We start from the raw sequence: 19129 nt of genomic DNA, 5'->3' as shown, positions 1-19129 counted from the left end.
GTTGTGTAGGGAGCGATCCCTGCGGGATTCAGAGAGGTGGGGGAGGGAAAGATGTGCTTAGTGGTGGGATCCCGTTGGAGGTGGCAACAAAAGACAACAAAAGTCAGCTTTATCGTGCCAGTTAGTAGGTTCATTGGTCGTTGTAAGCTGTGTGCACGTAGGTTTCTTCCGGGTGCTCCGGTTTCCGCCCGCAGTCTGAAGACGTACAAGTTAGTTAGTAGGTTCATTAGTCATTGTACATTGCCCAGTGATTAGGCTAGGGTTAAATAGGTGAGTTGCTGGGTGGCGCGGTTCGTCGGGCAGGAAGGACCCTTTTTTGCACGCTATCTCTAAATAAACAAACAAACAAATAAATAAGTGTCTGGGACAGGTGGGTTTTGATTATTCCCGAGGCAGCAAGAAGTGTGGGCAGCATAGTGTTATTGACAGAATTTTTCTGCTAATACACAAGGAGTTTGAAACAAAATGGTGGAGAATAGAGTGACGCGCACAGGCTGGTAGCAGACGGGAATGAGCTCATTTACGGGCTGGTATGCTTTAGATTGCACTGATGCACAGTCACAAAGTGAATTACATCATCATTAAATGTGCAGGGTATTGGTATCGAAATATCGTTGGAAATGACTCATCCCTGCCAGCACATTCAGCATAGTTGTGCCTTGAATTCTAAGAAGGTAATCTTTCCACAACTAATTAACCCTTTGCTTGCCTCCTTTGGCGATTTGGAGCATGACCTCTCTGAGATTTGACTGCTCAAACCATTATAGCCCCATGAAGCGTAAGTTCCTTACCAGAGGCCGGCAGCTTTTCCCTCACAAGCCAGGTTTTCACTGGAGTCTGGTCACCAGGCTGTGGTAGGGCCTGGAAAACGGGCCCTTCAGCTCGACTCATCCATGCTAAGCATAGGACATAGGAGCAGAATTAGTCCATTTGACCCGTCAAGTCTGCTCTGCCAGTCATGGCTGATTTACTATCCCTCTCAACCCCATTCTCCTGCCTTCTCCCCGTAACCATTGACACCCTGATTAAGCAAAGGCCTGTCAGACTCTGCTTTAAATATACCCAATGACTTGGCTCCACAGTCATCTTTGGCAGTGAATTCCAGAGATTCACCACCCTCTGGCTAAAGAAATTCCTCCGTCTCGCTGTTCTCAAGGCACATTCTTCTATTCTGAGTCCTAGACTCCCCCACTATAGGAAACACCCACTCTGTGTAGACCTTCCAGTATTCAATACGTTTCAATGAGATTGTCTTTCATTCTTCTAAACTCCATTGAGTATAGGGCTAAAGCCATCAAACACTCCTCGTGTTAGCCCTTTCATTCCCAGGATCTTCTGACCAAGATGTCTACCCAAGTGATTCTCATTTGTCTATTTTTGGCCCATATCGCAGTAAGCTGTGGCCTTCCTTTGAACCACTTTGTTTAAAAAAATAGAAAAGACTTATAAGGGTGTTGCCAGGACCCAAGGGACTGAGTTACACGGAGAAGTTGTACAGGCTAGCATGGCTTTCCTTGGCACGTAGGAGACTGAGGGCTGATCTTATAAAGATATGTAAAATAAAGAGGGGCATGGAAAGGGTGAATGTCGACAGTCTTTTTCACAGGTTGTGCAATCAAAAATTACAGGGGGTTGGTCTAGGGTGAGGGGGAAGAGATTTAAGAGGAACATGAGGGGTTACATTTTTTTTTGCACTCAGCAGGTCAGGCAGCGTCTATGGAAAAGAGTAAACAGTTGGCATTTCGGGCCAAGACCCTTCATCAGCAACTATCTTTTCCACAGATGCTGCCTGGCCTGCTGAGTTCCACCAGCATTTTGTGTGCGTTGCTTTGGATTTCCAGTATCTGCAGATTTTCTCGTGTTTGTAACCCCAGTGTGATTATTTTGAATTTTAACGGGGGTGGTTACCTTGTCTGCCAATTAGCCCAGTCTCTGGAAGTGGGTCTATATTTTGATGAGTTGTGCGTATAAAACTCTAGCTTAAATTTAAAATTTGTACGAACTAGTTTTGCGAAACCTGGGAGAAGGAAAACAAGAGTATTGCATTGTAGTTAAATACTTTAGAACAAGGGGAGTTCTGCCCTCAACCAGCAGCCCACACAAGACCTTTTTCTCCATAGCTCAGTGAGCAAATTCCTTCCCTGTGCTTGATCTGTCAGTCCGTCCGTCATCACCCTCATCCACCCAGGTGCCTGGCCACAATCTCTGAGATTAAAGTTTAACCTTACTTTTCACGTACACAAGTCTTAAGGCACGTACTGTACGTGTACAGTGCCTATAAAAATCATTCATCCCACTCGGAGGTTTTCATGTTCTATTGTTTTACAACATTGAATCACAGTGGATCTTAATTTAGCTTTTTTGACACTGAGAGCGGGAAGGGAGCAGGGAGAGGGAAATTATGGTTGGGGAAAAGTGGGAGGGAGAGGGGAGCACCAGAGAGACACTCTGTGATGATCAGTAAGCCAATTGTTTGGATTCAAATGACCCTGCCTAGTGTCTCAGGGCTGAGTGTGTCTGCACCTGCACCACCCCCTGCCCCTGGCACTCCCCTGTCACCCCCTCCCGCGGCGCTCCACCCTCACCTTCCCCACCATCCTTTGTTCCTGCCAGACCTCGAAACTCGCTCTTCACTCCACATTGACAAATACAATACTGTGCAAAAGTCTTGGGCACCCTAGCTTTTTTATATATATATAAAGTCTGAGACTTTTCCACAGTACTGTACGTTGAAGCTTCGAATCATGCGGTGAAATGCATCATTTGCAACAATTTAAATCAGCAAGGTTTGTGCTGGGCAAGTGGCATCAGGCTTCCAGCGCCAACATAGAAGGCCCACTAACCCTAACCCATACGTCTCTGGAATGTGGAAGGAAACTGGAGCACCCAGAGGAAACTCACACGGTCACGAGCAGAGCATGCAAACTCCTTACAGACAGCAGTGGGAATTGAACACCGGTTACTGCCGCTGAAACAGCGGTACGCTACCATTCCACCCTCCTCTTCCCTCCGTTCTTCGGCTGCAGGTCATGCTGTCTGGTACTTGTGCGGCAGCTAACGTCTGCCCAGCAAGCCAAGAAGCGCCTGGTTACAGTTGGTGGGTACCACAGGGATTTCTCCTCAGTTGCTGCAGATATTAGGAGCCAAGAGTTGGTACCGGGCTAACGTGTTAACTATGCCAGAAAAATGGATCTGACGCTACTCTATTGCCTTCACTTTGTTCCTCTCTGCTGCCTAATTAGCATCAAGGCAGCAGTCTTTGTATCACTGCGCAGATGGGAATTTTAATCTCAAAGGTTCATTTTTTTTTAATCGGTCTGACATCTACTTGGGTATGTTTTGGTACCAAGTCATTAGCAATAACTTAAAGGCTAACTACTGAGAGTTTTGGTAACATCAGAGCACCATCGTGGCTGTGAAATGTTAATCAGACCACTCCCGAATTAAATTGGTGTGGGCCCAGGTTAACTATTGTTCACGTAACGTCATGCCCCTGGCATTTTGGCCAAAAGTTGCCCATAATGCTGATTGGCATCTCTGTGCCGTTAACGATTGGCATGCAGAGCAGAGTTTGCACTGTTGCTCGGCATCCTGGCCGGTTCTGCCCTCTACCGGGAAAGGTTAAGATGGCCAACAGAAGGAATTGTGGAACTGGAATGGTTTTACAGTGACCCTGTGCCATGAACTAACAGCTGATATTCCATTTCCAGTCTCCAGCACAGCTAAACATGAGCCTTTTACATTATAGCATTTATGAAGTCATGTGACAAGCATTCCACCCTTTTTTGTTTGAACAGGTAAAAAACAAGGAGTACCAGAAAATCGCAACAAAGGTAACCCTCATAAACATAGGACCACACTAACTGGAAGCATTTCTCCTCCTTTATTTTTCAACCATTATTGTTGTTCTTCAAATTCGCTAACACAGTGGGGCCTTCACCACCACCTTCTGTTTTGATGGGGGTACAACGATTATTGGGAAAAAATAAAACCACGATCAGTTGCAACACAATTACTATTAAATTAGTTCTCACACAACCTCCTCGTGGTGACTTGTACGGATTTGGCAAACGTTCCTTCGAGCGACGTGTTGACAGTTAGTCCTTGTGGTGAGGTTATTTTTCTGAAGGCCTAAGTGAAAGCCACCGATAACCACTGCAACTGGTTTGAAGTCCTGGCCATTAGCTGTCTCTTGTTCCTGCAAGAGATGTGAAGTGGGCCTCTTGAATATTACAAAATTACTTTTTGCCCTTCCAAATATAACCCTGGCATCTGTTGCCGAGCCCTTTAAATACCTCTGCGAGGTGCAAAATGCTAAATTCCCTGTGGTTGTCTCATTCATACTTCAGAGATTCTATCTGGAAATCTATCAGAATTCCACCTCCCTTTGAGTAACCAGGACTTGCTGGAATCATTCGTAATTCCTCCCAAATTAATATCCAGTATTCCAGTCCCTTCTCAACAATGTTAAGACAATGATGTCAAAGAATTATGCTGGAAGAGAGCTTTAAGCATGGTGCAAATATGATGTTTAATCAGTTTCTCTTTTTTTAGAAAAACAGTAATCGTTGAACCCCTACTTTTTTTCCTTCATAGTCTCAGCCTTCACGTTGTGGTTTGACTGTTCCTTCCAGGCTCTGTGGAGGACCTCATAACTTCACCCTCTCTGCAGTTTAGCTTGCCTTTCTTCAGCCTCTCTGACATAGTCTTTGTCGTTTTTTCTTTCTCTCTTTCTTTGTTGCTCCTAGCTCTCTCTCCTCAAATGTAAATTACTCATAGGATAGTGTACGGTCCAAAGTTTTAAAAGATAATGCCCTTGTGAAGCTGGCTGCTGTTGTCCAGCTTTGCTATTGATGGTATTTTGGGCCTTTGGTTCTGTTGTATCAATAGTGATTAAGTAATTACAATATTTTTTATACAGAGGCCTCAAGCCTTTGACAATTCCTCAGTTATATTTCTGACAGATGATGCATTTCCGAACTGTGTGTATAAGTAAAAATTATCAAACCTCTGGTCCATGTTACCAGAACTTCACACAAATGACTCAATCGATTTGATTTTGGAAGTACTTTATAATTCAACTTTTAGAATGCTGAGGAGTTTCCAGAACTTCAGAAACAGATTTTGTGTTTTAATTAACTCAAAATATAACAAATGAGGTCAAATTTAAAAAAAAAATCTTTCTACAATCTACCAGAAAGTAATTATCTCCCTCCTCGACCAGCAGGCGTTCACCATGGGTGTAATGGGACCAGACCTCAAAGAAATACACTAATTGTATCTTGGAAATTAACCCTTTCCGTGCAGCAGCTACTGTTGGTGATGTAACCTTAGCCTTTAACTTCTTTATGTCCACCTGTAGTATGACGCTGAAGAAAGGAACGTTTAATTCAAAGGAGAGAACAGGGTTTCAGTTCAAAACCTCCTCCTCTCACTAAATCATCCTCCCCACTGAGTCTCTCCAGCAGACTGCTAAACAGTTTAATTCCCCCTGGCTGTGCCCAAATACTGTTGCCAAGTCAATAAGTGCAAATGGTAAGTGGAAGTCAAGCTCACTGGTATCTGAGCAAGTCTGTGTCTGCACAGATGTAGTGAAAAACTTCCTTGCACCAGCTGACAGGCCCAGAGCATCAGATAGTCAACATTCACCATCAACCTTCCATCTAAGTTTTCTTTACACAGTTGAGCACGCCAACCATTGCTCCGAGCAGGAAATTTTCACAGTCTGAAAACCGCTCGGCACTTAAATAACACAAGGAAATACCAGCTGTGTGGCAACAAAGGCTCCGTGCGCAGGAGATTTCAGTTACTGCATGGCCGCACACCCGCACACTAAGAGGGAGCTAGAAGAACAGAAATGATGCGCCTTAACGCATTATTTTCTTCCAAGGACTGAGACTTTGTCATTTCCTTTTCCCCCAAGACTTTAGTAGACCCAAGTCATAGAGTCACAGAGATGTACAGCACAGAAACAGACCCTTTGGCCCATCTAGTCCATGCCGAACTGTTTAAACTATCTACTCCTATCGACCTGCACTGGGACCATAGCCTCCATACACCTACCATCCATGTACCTTTCCAAACTTCTCTTAAACATTGAAATCAAACTTGCATACACCACATGTGCTGGCAGCCTTTTCCTTTTGTAGACCTGGGCGATCCTTACCTAGATCCAGGCATTCCTTGAGTAGACCCAAGTGTTCCTTGAGCAGACCCGAGCATTCCTTATGTAGACCCGAGCGTTCCTTACGTAGGCCCGAGCGTTCCTTGCGTAGGCCCGAGCGTTCCTTGCGTAGGCCCGAGCGTTCCTTGCGTAGGCCCGAGCGTTCCTTGCGTAGGCCCGAGCGTTCCTTGCATAGACCCAAGCGTTCCTTGAATAGTCTAGGAGTGACAGGGACATGACTGGTTACAGCTGCTGTCAGGAGCTATTCTGATTAACTGTAAAGTATTCCTTCCATGAACTCATGTATCTTTTTGCATCCCTATGTTGAATGCCAGGGTACTGAGGAGATGAGAGAGGAAATTCTCTGATAGGTTGTCAGCTATATTGTTTTAGTTACTGTGATTCTTCCTTCTCTTCATAATGAAGTGATAGACATTGTACATTGTACCTTTTTATTTATTGTGTATTACATGCTCCATTTACAGACACAAGCTCTCCATGGTTTGTCTGTTTGCTGTGTTAAGAATGATATTGTAATTGTAACATCATTTGCATCTGTGGTAAACTTGATGGTGAATTTCACTATTTACGTCAGTGTGTTACTTTTTACGGTTTAACCAACAAAGTGATAGTTTGAATGATGAAGTTACCGATTAGAAAATACACCCCCGACCCCCCCCCCCCCGCCCCATCCTGGTAAGTGAACTTTTCTAGGACTGCTGATATGCTGCAGTTGAGCTGCAACTCAGTGTGACTGATAAATAGCACTGAGAGACAAAGTCAAATATAATGACACCATTTGATGCTCTGGTGATCACTTACGAATGCCATACATTGCGTAACTCAAGGACATTGATGAAATTAGAATGCATTAAAGTGGGCATTTTTTATACAAATGGTTGCCCCCGATTACTTTCAGCAAAATACACATTTGGAGATTTTTTTTGATTCATGTCACCATATTAAATGCCATGCTTCAGTGACAGCCTTACCTTTGCTAGAGCAACTTAGATCAATACAATTTCTATCCCGACAAGTCACTTTACAATTCAGTCTTTGTGAAGAATGACCAAATTCGACAAAAAGTTAAAAAGTACAAAAATTTCAAAGGTAAATTTATTATTAAAGTAGCTACATACATGTCTCTGTATATTAACATTTTCTTGTTGGCATTCACAATAAATTTAAAGAAACACAATAGAATCAATGAAAAAGCTACACACAAAAACAGATAAACAAGCAATTTGCAAAAGGCAACAAATTGTGCAAACACAAATAAGGAAAAAAGCCAAAATATTAATAATAAATAATAAACATTGCAAACTTAAGTCCTTGAAAGTCCTTGAAAAAGTTATAGATTGTATAAACTTCTCTGGAAGAATTACCATGGATTATCCATTACCCTTAAAAAAATAGATTTAATTTTTGTATTATAGGGACTGCATCATTATCTATGGTTTCATAACTTGTCACTTTGCTGGAAGACCTTTGCAATCTTCTAACAGTAAAAGCCAGCGTCCCAATTGCACGAGTGCACGCGCACACACTCACACACTTGACTCCCCCACATTTGCCTTTGCCCCGATGTTTACATGGGCAATAATAGCTGTGACTGTTTATGCAGTGTTTTGCAAATCTGTTTCAATGTGTTGAAACTAGCTAAAGCTCAGGACGGTGTTGCGTTGGAGATTCAGCCATTGAAGAGCGAAGAAGGTGGGGACCAGGAAGAGAAGGAGAAGAAGAAATCAAACATACCAAAGAAAGAGAAATCTGTCCTACAGGGCAAGCTCACCAAATTAGCCGTGCAAATTGGAAAAGCAGGTAAAGTGAAACTGGCCCCAGCAACGCGAGTTGTGTCTATTAAAGTATGTTGTATCTGATTTCTGTTTCCATCCAGATTTATCTTGTCCCTTTTTCACTTACCCTCTACCTTCATTAGTATTATCAAATGTCGTCCTGATTGGTGAGATTACAGTTTGCAAACTAGGTGCACTCAACTTCCACTGAGGTTGAAGACAATTCTTCTTTCTTGATCTGTGAAGCAGACTTCAAACACCACAATCAATATAGCATTGGAAGAAATGTTCTTTTCCTTGTCAAGAACCTACTCCAGTAATAGATTTTAAAAGGAATATCCATGGGATTCAGCTTGTTTAGGTCCTCAAAGTCCTTCCCCCTTTTAAAATTCCTTCCTCTCACGTTGAACCCGACTTCTTGCTTTTGATACCCTTTTAAAATAATAGACTCATAGAAAACCACCAGAGAAGCAGGCCCTTTGGCCCATCTGGTCTGTGCCAAAATGTTATTCTGCCTAGTCCTATTCACATGCACCTGAACCATAGCTCCCCATACCCCTCCCGCCCATGTACCTATCCAAACTGCTCTTAAATGTTGAAATCAAATCCACCACTTGCGCTGGCAGCTCGTCCCACTCTCACCACCTTCTGAGTGAAGAAATGTTCCCCTTAAACATTTCACCTTTCACCCTTAACCCATGACCTCTAGTTCTAGTCTCAGTCAGTCTCAGTGGGAAAAGGCCTGCTTGCATTTACCCTATCTATGCCCATCTTAATTTTATATACCTCTATCAAATCTCCTCTCAATCTTCTACACTCCAGGAAATAAAGTCACCAAAGATGTTACCAAGCCTACTTTTAGCCTTGGTAACATCTTTGTAATTTTCATTGTGGATTCAGATCAGATTTGGATTTTTTTTGAATCACATGTACATGAAAACTTACAGTGAAATGCATTGTTTGCGTTAACAGCCAACAAACACAAGGATGTGCTGAGGGCCAGTGACAATGTAGCATGCTCACTGTGCTTGGCAGAACAACGCGAGCAGCAGCCACAATAACAAAAGCAAACAAACATGAGCCCCTCTCCCACCCTCCCATCCCCCCCCCCCCGCACACTTACAAACACAGATAGACCTCCAGCCCCTGGACTGGATGGGCCAACAGTCTTTGTTTCTCAGACTCAAAGACATCGGCCTTCCACCCCCCAGTCCCTGGCCAGGACTCACGGACATTAGGCTTCTGATCTACCTTATCACAGACAGTGAGCCTCTGATCTACCCTATCATAGACACTGGACCTCTGATCTACCCTATCACAGACACCGGGCCTCTGATCTACCCTATCACAGACACCGGGCCTCTGATCTACCCTATCACAGACGTCAGGCCTCTGATCTACCCTATCACAGATATCGAGCCTCTTATCTGTTCTATCACAGACATCGGGCCTCTGATCTACCCTCACTATACCATTCATAGACTGATATACTTCTATCAGGTGTCTCCTCAGCGTCCTTCAATGCAAGGAAAAGAAACCCAGCCTATCCTGTCTCTCCCCATAACTTAAGTCCTCTGATCCAGGTGAATCTCTGATACAACCACATCCTTCCTGCAGTGTGGTATCTGAACAATGAAACTTGTGTACGGTGTGGCAAAACAATAACAATTCCTGTCTGAATTGTCCATTTAGCTTTGTTCTGGCAATTGCAATCTTCTTGCAAACAGCAGAAGCTCAATTGAGAATGTCTTTTCTTTCAGGGCTGCTCATGTCGGCAATCACAGTCATCATCCTCGTCTTGTATTTTGTAATTGACACTTTTGGGGTTCAAGGCAGGCCGTGGCTGGCAGAATGTACCCCGATCTACATCCAGTACTTCATGAAGTTCTTCATCATTGGAGTCACTGTGTTGGTGGTGGCCGTACCAGAGGGTCTCCCCCTGGCCGTCACCATCTCTCTGGCCTACTCCGTAAAGGTGAGATCTGTTGCATTAACGAATTCAGGAAAAGACGATGTCCAGAGTGTGTTTAAGAGAAATGGGAGGCAAACTGCATGAAGTATACAGTAGTAGGTAGTAACTTTGACACTTTTAAAATCTGATAAACTTGTCTGAAAATGTGAGCCTTGCACAGAAAATTTCTGCTGTTGCTTCTGTTTGAGTTTGCACTCACTGTCCACTTTATTCGGTGCAAGAATGGAACCCAGTGTGATCTTTTGCTGCTGTAGCCCATCCACTTCAGGTTCGATGTTTTGTGCATTTGGAGATGCTCTTCTGCACGCCACTGTTGTAACGTGTGGTTATTTGAGTTACTGTCGGCTTCCTGTCAACTTGAACCCGTCTTGCCATTCTCCTCTGACCTCTCCAAATATCACTGGATTTTTTTTGTATTTCACCCCATCCTCCTCAAACTCTTAGAGAAGATCCCAGGAGATCGGCAGTTTCTGAGATATTCAAACCACCCCGTCTGGCACCAACAATCATTTCACAGTAGATGTCTCATCGATCAGATTTCCTCTCCATTCCGATGTTTGGTTTGAACAACATCTGAACCACTTGACCATGTCTGCATGCTTTTATGCATTGAGTTGTCTCCCCATGATCAGCTGATTAGATATTTGCATTAATGAGCAGGTGCACTGGTGTACCTAATAAAGTGGAAAGTGATTGCAAAAAGTGAGAGTCTTGGTTCAGATACATGAAATATCCCTCTGCCCTAGCTGTTAAACGTTCGCTTGTTAAAGGGACATTTATGACAGTGGTGTGCTGCTCAGTATAAAGAGCAAGACATACAAAATGCTGGAGAAACCCAGCATGTAAGGCAGCATCTATGGAGTGGAATTATCAGTCAAAGTTTCAGACCGACACCCTTCATCGGGACTGAAAGGCCTGATGAAGTGTCTCAGCCCAAAACATTGACTGTTTATTCCACCCCCCGCCCCCACAGATGCTGCCTATCCTGCTGAGTTCCTCCACCATTTTGTTGTGTTGCCCTGTATTTCCAGCATCCGCAGAATCTCTGTGTTTATACTCAGTATAAAAGTGGTTTTGGCTTTTACCAGACTCACTTATTTTTAACTCTTACCTTTTCATGTTCTGACCCTCATTGTGAAAGATTCTTGGTAGTCCCCACCATGGTGGGGTGGGGGGGGGGGGCGGAAGAAGTGGCGGGAAACATCTTTTTAAGGGCCTGTACGGTGTTACTCGAATGGTAGGTGGAGATACGTCTCTACCAAAGGAGGTGTAAGGCACTCCTTCCCACTGCTAGCCTGCAGGTCACCCTTGGGCAAGGTATGGCACCTGCTTAGCCCCCTGATCAGGGTCACATAAAACCATGGGAGCAGGTGGTGGATGGTCGTATGAGCAACTGGTGCATGTCACAAGTCCTGGTTATGTGACCACAGACACCAGGCAGACAATCTCTGAAGGGTATTGATAATGGCTGGGGTCTCCCGTCTTGTAAAGACACTGCCCGGAAGAAAGCAGTGGCAAACCACTTCTGTTGAAATATTTGCCAAGGACAATCACGGTCAAAATAGCATGATGGCCCCAGACAAATGACAGGGCATGTAATGATGATGGTGACTGCTTTCTATGTTCTATTTATTTATTGTCACTGATAAGTAATTTTTTTTATGCCTTGCTCTGTCCTGCAAAACAGCACATTTCACATTTCATTGTGATAGTAAACCGGATTCTAATTCTGAATAAATCCACTGATTGTGTGATCCCATTTTTTGACAGAAAATGATGAAAGACAATAATTTGGTCAGACACTTGGATGCCTGTGAAACAATGGGCAACGCCACCGCAATCTGCTCAGATAAGACTGGCACCCTCACCATGAACCGAATGACGGTGGTACAGTCGTACATTGGGGAAACTCACTACCGGCAAATCCCCGCCCCGGACGCAATCCTACCGAAGGTTTTGGAGCGGATTGTCAATGGGATCGCTATTAATTCCGCTTACACCACCAAAATACTGGTAAGCTGGTCACTGGGATCATCCTTAATCAGTGGAAGGACTGCTGACGTTTTGCAGGAATAGTCGAGTGGTTTGCTTGTTTGGATGGGGTTTGACATTCAGAGTTTCTAAACTTGTATGCTTGTTTCTTCCCTCCGCATCAGATCTCTGAATGGACAATAACCCCATGAACACTACATCACTATTTTTTAATCTCTTTTTGCACAATATACATACGCATACACAACTGTGCAAAAGTCTTAGGCATCTGCATACAGCATTTATGCAGTGCACTGAACTGCTGCCGCAAAAAAAAATATATTTCACGACACCTCTGAATGATGATAAACCTGATGCTGATATGGGTCTCTATGAAGAACTGAGAGCAGAAAGGTGGCTGGGAGAGGGAAATCATGGTTGGGAAAAGGGGAAGGGAGAAGGGAAGGAGCAAGTAGCACCGGAGAGACATTCTGTAATGATCAATAAACCAATTGTTTAGAATCAAATGACCTTGCCTGGTGTCTCAGGGCTGGGTGTGTCTGCACCCGCCCCTGGCACTCCTTCACTGCCTCTTGTGGTGCTCCACCCTCGCCATTCCCAAGATTACTTGCTTCCACTGGATTTACAAATTCGATCTCTGCTCCACATTGACAAATACAGTCCTGTGCAAAAGTCTTAGGCACCCGAGCAACATTGCCTATAAAAAGTATTCATCTCCATTGGAGGTTTTCAAGTTTTATTGTTTTAAAACATTGAATCACAGTGGATATAATTTGGCTTTTTTGAAACTGTTCAACAGAAGGTAACTTTTGTGTTAAAGTGAAAACAGATCTCTACAAAGTGATGTAATTAATTACAAAGATAAAACACAAAATGATTTATTGCATAAGTATTAACCCCCTTTAATAAGACACACCAAATCTTCACTGGTGCAGCCAGTTGGTTTTCGAAGTCACATAATTAGTTAAATGGAGATCTGTTTTTGGAGACCTGTGTGCAGTCAAGGTGTTTCAATTGATTGTAGTAAAAATACACCTGTATCTGGAAGGTCCAAATGCTGGTGAGTCAGTATCCTGGCAAAAACAACACCATAAAGACAAAAGAACACTCCAATCAACTCCACGAAAAACGTTATTGAAAAGTAAGTCAGGAGATAGATACAAGAAAATTTCCAAGTCACTGAATATCTCTTGGAGTACAGTTAAGTCAATCATCAAGAAATGGGAAAAAAAATTCCATTTGTAAGCAGCTGTAAATCTGTCTAGAGCAGGCTGTCCTCAAAAAACTGAGTGACCATGCAAGAAGGGGACAAGGTACGGAGGCCAAGAGACCTATGACAACTCTGGAGGAGTTACAAGCTTCAGTGGCTGAGGTGGAAGAGACTGCGCAAACAATAACTGTTGCCCGGGTGCTTCACCAGTCACAGCTTTATGGGAGAGTGACAAAGAGAAAGCCACTGTTGAAAAAAACCCACATGAAATCTCAGCTAGAGTTTGCCAGAAGGCATGTGGGAGACTCTGAAGTCAGCTGGAAGAAGGTTCTGTAGTCTGATGAAACCCAAATTGAGCTTTTTGGCCATCAGACTAAACGCTTTGTTTGGTGTAAGCCAAACACCACACATCATCATCCCTACCGTGAAGCATGGTGGTGGCTGCATCATGCTGTGGGGATGTTTCACTGCAGCAGGCCCTGGAAGGCTTGTGAAGGTAGAAGGTAAAATGAATGCAGCAAAATACAGGGAAATCCTGGAAGAAAACCTGATGCAGTCTGCAGGAGAACTGCGACTTGGGAGAAGATTTGTTTTCCAGCAAGATAATGACCCCAAGCTTATAACCGAAGTTCAAAGAAATGGCTTAAAAATAACAAAGTTAATGTCCTGAAGTGGCCAAGTCATTATACAGAACTCAATCTAATTGAGAATTTGTGGTTGGATTTGAAAAGGGCCGTTCACTCCCAATCCGCATGCAATCTGAGAGAGCTTGTGCAGTTTTGTAAAGAGGAATGGGGAAGAATTGCAGTGTCATACGTGGAAGACTGACAGAGACCTATCCACACAGACGCAAAGCCGTAATTGCTGTCAAAGGTGCATCTACTAAATACTGACTTGAAGGGGATGAGTAATTATGCAAGCAATTATTTTGTGCTTTATATTTGTAATTAATTTATATCACTTTTAGAGATCTGTTTTCACTTTGACACGAAGGAGTATTTTTCTGTTGATCAGTGTCAAAAAAAGCCAAAATAAATCCACTGATTCAATGTTGTGAAACAATAAAACATGAAAACTTCTAAGGGAGATGAATATTTTTAAAGGTACTGTATATATGTGAGTAAGACCTTTGCACATAGTGTGTATATATATATATATATATATATATGTGTATATGTACATCTATATATGTGTACATATATGTATACATACACACACACACACACCTGTGTGTATGCTAATGGTCTTCAAGGTTGGACATGTTGTCCATCTGACTCATAAATTGTGTTAACAAGTTCTGTGAACAAAAGCAATGCCCTTCAGTATAATTTCTAACTTTTTCACTACTTTGTAAATACTGCAAAATGGGCCCTGATGTAATCCATCCTGAAGTGATAATTTTGTTTGAGGTGGAAGGTAAGTAATTATTGTTTTTCCAATGAGTATCCATTGATAAATACAGAAATTGTGTGGCCTTCAGCCAGAGTATTAATGTGGTGAATAATAGCCAGTACTTCAAGTGTTGGTGGAATTTATTTTTACTGATTTTCTCTTCCCATTGTGCTGGTCTCCACAGCCCCCTGAGAAGGAAGGAGGTCTCCCTCGCCATGTGGGGAACAAGACTGAATGTGCTTTGCTTGGCTTTGTGCTGGACCTGAAACAGGATTATCAGGCTGTGCGCAATGAAATTCCAGAAGAAAAGCTCTATAAGGTGTATACCTTCAACTCTGCACGCAAGTCGATGAGCACGGTGCTCAAGAACGCAGATGGAAGTTTCCGCATGTACAGCAAGGGTGCATCCGAGATCATCCTACGCAAGTGAGCACAGTTTTCCTTTTGGGTGGCCAAGTAGATTTTGTTATTGACAATAACGAATAAAATCTCGCCAGTGAGATGTTCCTTCAGACTCTACATGGTCAATGCTCTGGTCCCAAGAACCTAAAGAGGAAAATCCCATTTTGATTGTCACAAAGTCAAAGTTATGAGGGGCATGCTGTAAACAGAGCTATTAGTTGTTTTAATGATTGTGATACAGTGCGGAATAGGCTCCCCTGGCCCTTTGAGCCACACTGCCCCCCCCCCAACTTAATCTGAGCCTAATCACGGGACAATTAATGATCACCAATTGACCCACCAACCGGTATGTCTTTGGACTGTGGGAGGAAACCGGAGCACCTGGAGGAAACCGATAGCTAAGACTTAAGTGCTGTACAGACACTTCAGCCCACAACCATCTCTGGCAATAAATTCTACAGATTCACCACCCTCTGGCTAAAAAAATTCCTCCTCATCTCTGTTCTAAATAGATGTCCTTCTTTTCCGAGGCTGTGCCCTCTGGTCCTAGACTGCCCCCCCAACTAATGGACACTAGACTCTCCCCCACACTCCCCCCTTTCCACGTACACTGTCCAGGACTTTTCAACTTTCATTTGGGTTCAGTGAGATCCCCCTCATTCTTCTAAACTCCATTCTTCTACAGACAATCAATTTCCCTTTTATTCAAACTCACATGGTACAACCACAAAATGCAGTTCACCCACAGTATTGAAAGTACTTCAACTTCCACAAATCTACAAAGCGTGGTGTGGCTAAGATTCAGATTTGCTTCCCAACCTACCAACCATTCGCTGCACTTTATAACACGCCATACCTAATTCTCTGCCCTCCTTCAGTAAAGATAAAAACCTTGAAGTCTTAAGAGAGCATAAAACAGTATTGTAGCACTCTACAGGCCCTTCAGCCCACGATGCTAGGCTGGCCCTCCTCATATGTTAACCCTTTCACTCCTGGGAATGCTCTTGTGAGCCTCTCAGAACCACATTCTTCTGTAGATACAAGGCCAGTCTTCTGACCAATGCCTTATAAAACCACAGAGGTACATTCTTCCTTGTTTATATTTTTAATACCTGACATTTGAACAAAACCCTAACCACAAGTAATGACGCCTAGACAGCTATTTTTATTTAACTTTTTTTAAATTTAGAGATACAGTGAGGAACAGGTCCTTGCAGCCCCACGAGCCGTGCCGCCCAGCAACCATTCAATTTAACCCTAGGCTAATCACAGGATAATTTACTATGATCAATTAACTGGTCCACCTTGGGACCGTGGGAGCACCCAGAGGAAACCCACATGGTCACAGGGAGAACATACAAACTCCTTGTAGGCAGCGTTGGAATTGAACTCCGAACACTGACGCCCCGACCTGTAATAGCTCCACGCTATTCTACTGTGGCTCTCTATTGGACGGTTGTAAAACACCATTCTGGTTCACAAAGGCTTTTCAGGGTAGGAAAAGTGCCGTCCTTACCAAGTCTGGTCACTGTAACTCCAGACAGTGTGACTGAATCTTTAATTCCACTGAGGCAACCTGACAAACCACTCAGAACTGTACAACACAGAAATGAGCCCCAGACACACCAGAGATTCTGTCGATGCTGGAAATCCAGAGCAACACCCACAAAACGCTGAAGGAACTGGGCAGGTCAGGCAGCATCTATGGAGGGGAATAAACAGTCAACGTTTCGGGCTGGGACCCTTCATCAGGACTGGGGAGGAAAGGGGGAAGAAGCCAGAATAAGAAAAATGGGGGGGGGGGGAGGCAAGGAGTACAAGCTGGCAGGGGAGGGGGAAGATGTGTGGGTTGGGGATGGAGAATGAAGTAAGAAGCTGAGAGATGACAGGTTAAAAAAAAAGTAAAGGATTGAAGAAGGAGGAATCTGATAGGATGGACAGGGGACCTTGGAAAAAGGAGGGAGTTGGGGAACCGGAGGGAGGTGTTGGGCAGGTCATGAGGACGGGGAGGGGAAGAGAGCTATTAGTTGTCTCCAATCTAAACTAATCCCAACTGTCCCCATTACATTGGCATCTTTCAATATCTTACCTGTTCCATTGCCTCTTAGACACAGTGGGAATGTGAGAATGGTGAGAAATTATTTTGTTCTGGATTTTGAACTTTGATGTTGGATTTTACTGTGACTGGCCAAATTTCTTCCCAATGCAGAAATGATTGGAAGTGCTCAGTTTTGGCATCCAATGTTTGGATATATTTCCGTGAAAGGAGATTTTTCCAGCTTTTTCTCCCAGTGGAGGATTAGTTTCTTCCCGAGATAATGACTTCAGAATTCTTGCATTGACTCATTTTTTGGCTTCATTTGTACAATAAATAAACAAGTTTCATAAAACAACAAAGGAATGTCACAAACAGGAGAAAATCTGCAGATGCTGGAAATCCAAAGCAACACACGCAAAGTGCTGGAGGAACTCAGCAGGCCAGGCAGCATCTATGGAAAGGAGTACAGTCGACATTTCAGGCCGAGAGCCTTCTTCAGGACCGGAAAGGAAGGGGCAAATGGGAGTAAGAAGGTGGGGGGAGGAGAGGAAGAAGTACTAGGCAGCAGGTGATAGGTGGTACAGGGAGAGGAGGAGGGGGTGAAGTAAAGAGCTGGGAAGTTGATTGGTGACAGAGATAAAGGGCTGGAAAAGGGGGAATGTGATAGAAGACATAAGACCATGGAAGAAAGGGAAGGGGGAGGAGCACCAGAGGGAGTTGATGGGCAGGTAAGGAGATAAGGTGAGGGAGGTAAACAGCAATGGGGAATGGTGAAGAAGGGGGATAATTGCAAGAAGCTTGAGAATCGATGTTCATGCCATCAGGTTGGAGGCTAACCAAATGGAATATAAGGTGTTTTGCTCCTCCAGTCTGAATGTGGCCTCATCGTGGCAGTAGAGGAGGCCATGGACTGGCCTGTCGGAATGGGACTGGGAAGTAGAATTGAAACGGATGACCACTGGGAAATGTATTAAGGAAATGAGGGCTGGCAGAAAATGCTATCCTTTCCAATGACAGTCGGACTCTTTAAAATAAAACACTGAATTGGGGGGCACAGGGCTGGGAGAACAATAGGTAGATAGGCAAAGGTACACTCACAATATGCTGGAGGAACTCAGCAGGTCGGGCAGCATCAGTGGAAACGATGAGTCGACGTTTTGGGCCGGAACCCTTCGTCAGGACTGAAGAAAGAAGGTGGGGGAGGGTTGGAAGAAGGCTGGTAGTTTCAGTTGAAAAACCAGTAATTTGAAAGACAAAAGGGTGGGGGAGGGGAAGCAGGGACGTCATAGGCAGGAAAACAATGGGTAGTAGAAGAAGGAGGCGGAACCATGAGGGAGGTGATAGGCAGCTGGGGGAGGGGGCAGAGTGAAATGGGATAGAGGAAGGGAGGGGGAGGGAATTACCGGAAGTTGGAGAATTCTATGTTCATACCAAGGGGCTGGAGACTACCTAGACGGTATATGAGGTGTTGCTCCTCCAACCTGAGTTTAGCCTCATCATGGCAGTAGAGGAGGCCATGTATGGACATATCTGAATGGGAATGGGAAGCAGAGGTGAAGTGGGTGGCTACTGGGAGATCCTGTCTGTTGTGGCGGACGGAGCGGAGGTGCTCGACGAAGCGGTCCCCCAATCTGCGTCGGGTTTCACCGATGTAGAGGAGGCCGCACCGGGAGCACCGGATGAACTGAAACTACGAGCCTTCTTCCAGACCTCCCCGACCTTCTTTCTTCAGTCCTGACGAAGGGTTCCGGCCCGAAACGTTGACTCATCGTTTCCACTGATGCTGCCCGACCTGCTGAGTTCCTCCAGCCTGTTGTGAGTGTTGCTTTGATCCCAGCATCTGCAGATTATTCTGTGTTTAGGATAGGCAAAGGTAGTGGACAGCCAGTATCTTTCTTCCCCTAGGGTCAAAATGTCTTAAGGTAGAGCAAATACATTTCAGCTGAGAATGGGTCAGTTCAACAGAGATGTGGTTGGGGGGGGGGTGCCTGGTTTGGCTTCCAGTGGGTGGTGGTTGAGACGGATACAACAGAAGGCAGAGGTTTAAAATGAGAGGGGGAAGGTGTAAAGGAGGTCTGAGGGGCAACTTTTTCCACACAAAGGACGGTGGGTATGTGGAACAAGCTGCCGGGGGTGCTGGTCAAAGTGGGTGCACAGCTTTGGT

The 19129-nt window shown here is 44.3% G+C and overlaps 1 protein-coding gene across 11 annotated transcripts in view; it reads left to right on the top strand.

Moving 5' to 3' along the window:
• Positions 1–19129, top strand: part of LOC140210098 (plasma membrane calcium-transporting ATPase 1-like) — a 350393-nt gene that overhangs the window by 251015 nt on the left and 80249 nt on the right. For 10 of the 11 annotated variants that reach the window (XM_072278933.1, XM_072278939.1, XM_072278931.1 and 7 more), the window contains 5 exons: positions 3798–3833; positions 7823–7984; positions 9720–9934; positions 11702–11944; positions 14710–14951. In XM_072278933.1, coding sequence (XP_072135034.1) covers positions 3798–3833; positions 7823–7984; positions 9720–9934; positions 11702–11944; positions 14710–14951 — 898 coding nt within the window. The remainder of the gene's footprint in view (positions 1–3797; positions 3834–7822; positions 7985–9719; positions 9935–11701; positions 11945–14709; positions 14952–19129) is intronic. The other variant, XM_072278940.1, reaches the window with a different exon arrangement.

This window comes from Mobula birostris, chromosome 14 (genome assembly GCF_030028105.1).
Source record: "Mobula birostris isolate sMobBir1 chromosome 14, sMobBir1.hap1, whole genome shotgun sequence".
Taxonomy (NCBI): Eukaryota; Metazoa; Chordata; class Chondrichthyes; order Myliobatiformes; family Myliobatidae; genus Mobula; species Mobula birostris.
Note: the sequence above shows the minus strand (reverse complement) of the source record. Positions and strands in the feature narration are given on the sequence as shown.